This window comes from Salvelinus namaycush, chromosome 12 (assembly GCF_016432855.1).
Source record: "Salvelinus namaycush isolate Seneca chromosome 12, SaNama_1.0, whole genome shotgun sequence".
NCBI classification, from domain to species: domain Eukaryota; kingdom Metazoa; phylum Chordata; class Actinopteri; order Salmoniformes; family Salmonidae; genus Salvelinus; species Salvelinus namaycush.
Window position 1 is genome coordinate 40,485,875 of NC_052318.1, and position 6,214 is coordinate 40,492,088.

At 46.4% G+C, this 6,214-nt stretch overlaps 1 protein-coding gene across 1 annotated transcript in view; it reads left to right on the forward strand.

The window, feature by feature from the left end:
* The window catches only part of LOC120057541 (ephrin-B3-like), a 31,298-nt gene extending 28,056 nt beyond the window's left edge, over positions 1 to 3,242 (forward strand). The window contains exons 3-5 of the mRNA XM_039006133.1: positions 2,387 to 2,479; positions 2,683 to 2,724; positions 2,800 to 3,242. Of these exons, the coding sequence (XP_038862061.1) occupies positions 2,387 to 2,479; positions 2,683 to 2,724; positions 2,800 to 3,242 (578 nt within the window). The remainder of the gene's footprint in view (positions 1 to 2,386; positions 2,480 to 2,682; positions 2,725 to 2,799) is intronic.
* Positions 3,243 to 6,214: the final 2,972 nt, after the last annotated feature.

Below are 6,214 nucleotides of genomic sequence, written 5' to 3' on the forward strand. Positions count from 1 at the left end.
GACCGCTATGGCGTTACGTTGACTGCACGTTGACTGCTATGGCGTTACATTGACTGCACGTTGACTGCTATGGCGTTACGTTGACTGCACGTTGACTGCTATGGCGTTACGTTGACTGCACGTTGACTGCTATGGCGTTACGTTGACTGCACGTTGACTGCTATGGCGTTACGTTGACTGCACGTTGACTGCTATGGCGTTACGTTGACTGCACGTTGACTGCATGTTGCAAGGCGAGTTCAGTGACCTCCCGCAGGACAGTGTCCCTGTTTTAACACCCTGGTGAACAGAGTGGGCGAGAGAGAGACTGCCTGCCCTGGTTACCAACTTGGCCCTAATGTAGCTTCCCAATGTGTCTGTATGTGCTACTACGGCTGATGGAGACTGGCCCATTGGGCAGAGTGACAGCTGACGTGGGCACAACTAAAGCCTGAATCCGCTGAACTGAATTAAAATTATGTTTTCAGATTCAGAGTGTGTAATAAGAATGTCCATAGGGGGAGCATCAGGTAAGGTAAGTGTACTGCCCGTGTCTGAGTGATTGAAGCGGGGAGAACAGGGCATGGCTTGGGTGGCTGGGGTCCCTGATGATCTACTTAGCCTTCCTGCGACACCTGGTGTAGGGCACTATGGTATTGAAGGCCGACCTGTAGTCAATTAACAGCATCCTCACATATGCATTCCTTTTGTCCAGGTGGGTTGTTGTGTGGGGAAAAGGGTTTATGCAAGGCACAGAGATTTCTTTAATTTCACATGGGATGGGTTAAACGGTTCACGATTTAGCCCGGTTAAAGGCGGGGTAAACCCATCTTTTGGAGTTACACTCCTTGGTCAACATAGGTCAATCCCTTAGCTGCTCTCTCACTTAGAAGAGAGGGGGAGGTTTGGCAAGGGGAGGAGGGGGGGTGGGGCTAAGTGGGTCACTCGCTGGGTCAATTTAGGATATGCCAGAGGCGAAAATACCCCCCCCGTCCCCTCCTCCTGTCGCTTGTCTGTGTATAAATCCTCCTCTGTTACAGAATGGGTGTGCTCGTGTGTTAATGGGTCAGTCTTGTTTTATTTAAATGTATTAACAACTTTCCCTTTTGTCTTGTGTTGGGGGGTTTTCCGAGCAACTTCCGCCTGTTTCTGTCCGTGGCTGTACATCACGCTCTCTCTCTTTCTCTCCTTCACCACAGATCATCATCTCCATTACGGGCTCCTCCTTTTCTCCTTTGCTCTTTCTCTCTGCTCTTCCTCTCTGTCTCGCCCCAGACTTGGTCATCATCTCCATTATGGGCTCCTCCTTTTCTCCTTTGCTCTTTCTCTCTGCTCTTCCTCTCTGTCTCGCCCCAGACTTGGTCATCATCTCCATTACGGGCTCCTCCTTTTCTCCTTTGCTCTTTCTCTCTGCTCTTCTTCTCTGTCTCGCCCCAGACTTGGTCATCATCTCCATTACTCACTCCTCCTTGCGTCTCTCTTCTTTCTGCTTCTCATTTAATTAACCTAACATGCTTTCTGTTCTCTATCATTCCATTATTTATTGCTCTTCTGTTCTATCACTCTTTCATTTATGGTTTTTACACCTTCTAATTGGAAGAGAATGAGGGAGGGAGACGGGAGAGAGAGAGAGATACCTTTCCTTACATCTATACTTTACCTACTGTTGTAATCTATAGCCTCAAGCGGTAAATAGGAGGTAGAGGCTGTAGGAGGGTGTCATGTGGTGTGATTATGGCTGATGAGGGTTTAAATGGCCACTGGTCTTGGTTTGGATTAAAATGACTGGGTTTGGGTTTAAAAGGTCAGGGGATGTGGCTGGGTTGTGGTGCTGAGTGTGTCTGGGGTATTGTGTGGGTGATATGGGATATTACTGTGGGTTTGGGTTCACAGTGTGTCTGATAGAACATGGCTGTGGGTTTGGGTTCACATTGTGTCTGAGGCAAGGCTTCTGGCTTCCTGCTTTGACCTTGTCCCCCTGACCAGAAGGCCCAGCTGTGCCATGGTTGTGTGTGTGTGTGTGTGTGTGTGTGTGTGTGTGTGTGTGTGTGTGTGTGTGTGTGTGTGTGTGTGTGTGTGTGTGTGTGTGTGTGTGTGTGTGTGTGTGTGTGTGTGTGTGTGTGTGTGTGTGTGTGTGTGTGTGTGTGTGTGTGTGTGTGAGCTTGCCTGATGTTACGTGTTGAAGTGTGTCACGTTACAGAGTGTGTAAGTGTGGTTTCAGAATGTATGTATTACCATGTGTGAAAAAAGATGGGAATAATTTGAGGGCTTTTGACTCCATGTCGTTTGCTGCTGAGGTAACCCAACCTGACAATATTGACTTCAACTGCATAGTTTGACATGTGTGGGGGATAGTGTTAGGTATCTCTCTAACGGTAGTCTTCCACTCCTCCTCTTCCTCTCTTAGCTACCTCTGATGGGACGAGGCAGGGGCTGGACAGCACGAGAGGAGGAGTGTGTGTGACACGAGGGATGAAGGTGATTCTCAAAGTGGGACAGAGTGAGTATCATCACCATCCTTACTGTTAAATATATATATTCTCTTTGATTTGCAGTAATTAGTCTTTCAATAGTAATCATCCTCATATAAAGGAATCTGCATGGGGTCTGGCATATTCTTGTACAGATTTTGTAACAATATTCATGAAACCGTGCTATGTAATGTTGTTCACAACCCTAAAGAAACTGTGTGATTTCCCATAGCTGCATATGGCCTCCCACCCAAACCCAAACCAGACTCAAACCGCTTCCACCCCAAAGGTAAGTCTACAGTACAGTACTCTCCTCACTGGTTTAGTGATACAGTATCTACAGTATCAGTCATTGATTCTAACCCCTCTTCCCTAACAGGGAACGGTACCACGCCCAAGGCTGGTGGAGAGGGTGAGGGGAACAACCCTTTACCTTCCTCTAACGTGGCGGTGATCACTGGAGCGGCAGGGGGCGGAGCCTTCCTCCTCATCGTGACGTCTGTCATCTGTGTGGTGTGTTACCGCTGGCGACAGAACAAGCACTCTGAGACCCATCACCCCACCCTGACCCTGGCCACCCTAACCCCCAAGAGGGGCAGCAACAACGGGGCCGGCTCCTCCGCCGGAGGAAACAACGGCTCGGAGCCCAGTGACATCATCATCCCGCTGCGGACTTCAGACCAGGCTTACTGCCCGCACTACGAGAAGGTGAGCGGGGACTACGGTCACCCCGTCTACATCGTCCAGGAGATGCCCCCCCAGAGCCCAGCCAACATCTACTACAAAGTATGAGGGAGACACCTAGACGGCCCAGCTGGCATAGACGCAGTATCAACAAATAGACTGCTGTTTTCAACGTAGAAATCCAACTGTCCCTCTAGCTCCCTCCACACCCTTATCCTCCCACCTCCCTCTCTATGACTGACTGTCGGGATGGCTGCCCTCACCCTCCTGCCCTATGGACTGTACTGTACAGTGGTCTGCCACTGTGGATGGATGGAGGGGTGGTTGTGTATTGGTGGGGGTGGGACCTCTTCCCTGCTTTGAACCCTATGATTGGGTCCAAGAGGGCTGGACATGAGGGCCGTTAAACTGATGGACTCACAGTGGCAGCGGCTCAGTGTCGCCTCTCACTCAAAGTGAGAGCTGACACTAGATATGAAATGTCAAAACTTTTCAAATTGTTAGTGTGTGTGTCTGTGTGTGTGTATATATTTGCGTGAGTGAACGTGTTTTTGCGTGCGTGCGTACGCGCAAGCAGTACGTCTGCTTGTGTGTGGTGCGTGATAACCTTTGTTTTAGGGGTATGTCAGTCTTAAAACCAAAACCACTTGAGCAAATATCAAAGCAAGATTTCTACCACTGTCACCCTTTACAGATGATATAATATAATGATTTCCTAACTCATTTGTAGATATTTCAGTTCAGATTTCTGTTAGGCACTGTTTTCTTGTCAGTGTTGTATGTTCTCTGTTTTGGAGTCTAGATGAGATCTAGGTACTGGTATTTAGGATATGTTTTGTGTTTGTCTTCGAAATGAAGGATCTACTCTTCCTTTACCCCATGCTCTCACTCACTCTACAATGCCTTAGCATTGAAATAGTTCACTTTTCTGTATATAAAGTTTCACAGAGGAAGGAGGACAACAGCACAAAGAGGTGTACTCAAGAAGAGGAAGCGTATTGGCAACGTGTTTGAACAGACGAACCCACAGACACTGTGATTCTCCCATACTGTACATCCACACACAGCTACAGAAACCTAACCCACTGTATTGTTTATGTTGCTCCTCTGTGACTGGTGAAAGTGTCTTTTTCGAGGCGAATGATCTGTTTGGTTTTGTGACAGCTGCGGTCTGTTTTCATTCCCCACAATGCATTGGTAACTGATGACCAACGGTTGGCTGGCTGAGGAGAGGAATGCAGCAAGTAAAGAAAGTGAAAAGGTCAGAGGTCATTGTTGAAATGCCACAGACGATAGTCAACATATATAGCGCCGTGGTGGAGTCCATGCCAATGTGACTTAGAACATCCTTTGTCTGCGGGACCGTTTCAACACAATGTGCACGTAACAAGTGCTATGGAGGAAATGTCTTACACGCTGGCTTTAAAACTCAGTCCTCGAGTCTCAGGACCACACCTCATGCACAGAAATAGATGTATTGTTTCATGTTTTCATACAAACTAACGGATTCCTACTGTCGTTTTTATGTAGTGTGATGATTTCTAGGATGTTGAGGTCTATAGTCAGAGTGTTGGAGGAAGTGACGGAGTGATGGGAAACATCACAGATCAGTCCAGCTCCTGCTGGGTCTGACACCTCTCTGGGACATTTCATCACTCTGGGACATTCTGGACCTCAGACTTACGTCACAACTCTTCGACAACATTGGACTCTGATTGGACAACAAAGCAACAGCACACTACCTGAGACATGGCGGCAGACGCCTCTGATAAGAAAGTGATTTTCTGGGTGCTAGAATAAACATGTCCTGTCCTTGTGTACCTGTTCTCTACCAGGGACCAGCTGGACTTAAGGCCAGTGTAATTCTGTGTTGCATTCTACCGTATTCTGTGTACCATTTGCCATAGTGTTTCATTTGCTTTCACTAGGTTGTCTTTCTCAACTGCTATTTTCCACTCAGTCATTTTGCTAATAACCTCATCCAGAGGAGGGGGCCCTGCTTTTCAAAACTGAGGAGAGATGGATCAGGTGTTGGTGAGACAAGGGATGAGACAATGGTTTGATGTGGTAGGTAGATGGTTAAGGAGACCTTTTTGAGATCGATGAGACTGAATGTTGAGACTGCAGGACCCTATAAGATGGTTTATGTTGCCTCCCCAGGGTCTCTGCTCTCCTGTCCCTTCCCAATCATCTCTTTCCAGATGTACATTCCAGTTTTGGGGGAAAATGACAAAAACCTGAGTGTTATAAAATCATTGCGTCTCAAGTGTGTTTCTTTGAGTGTTCATATTGACACAGTTGTGTTCTTCTGGGGCTCCTGTTCTCTCCTCTCGCACTGCATCTGTTTCAGAATAACACACACACAGTTCTAACAGCTTGTTTGATCTGCAGTCTCATTTGGTTGGATGCTGCTAGGCAATAAGGGAATTTGAATTGTCCAATGCCTTATTTTTCCTTACCCTTTGTGTACGCGTATACATCCTTCTCTTCATCTCTCCTAGCCACATGAAAAAAATGATATGGTCTAAAAACTGTAGTATTACTATACTTACGTACTATGGTATTCACTGTAGTATTACTATATTTACGTACTATGGTATTCACTGTAGTATTACTATATTTACGTACTATGGTATTTACTGTAGTGTTTTTGCGGACATGACTAGTGTTTTTGCGGACTTCACTGTAGTATTCACTATAGTATCTTGTGGACATGACTAGTATACTGTAGTATTTTTGCAGACATGACTGTAAAAACACCTGCCGAATAGGGTTAGCTAAAATGGCACAACCAGACAACGCCAGTTACTGTTCAGCGAGGGGAACACCTCAACCAGAACATATGACAGGTTCGTGACAGGCCACCCATTGAGTTGGGTCCGTTTTGAACAATGCAACGGACCAGACAACACCCTAGCAAAAATATAGCATTTCTATCACAATTGTAACAAACGTTAGAAAAGGTTCTAGGCCCATTGAAGGGAAATAGTACAGAGGCAAATACAAAGAACATGCAATGTTTATTAAAGCTTAGAAGATTAGGTTTGCTTGTTTGACAGATAAATAACACACCAAAATAA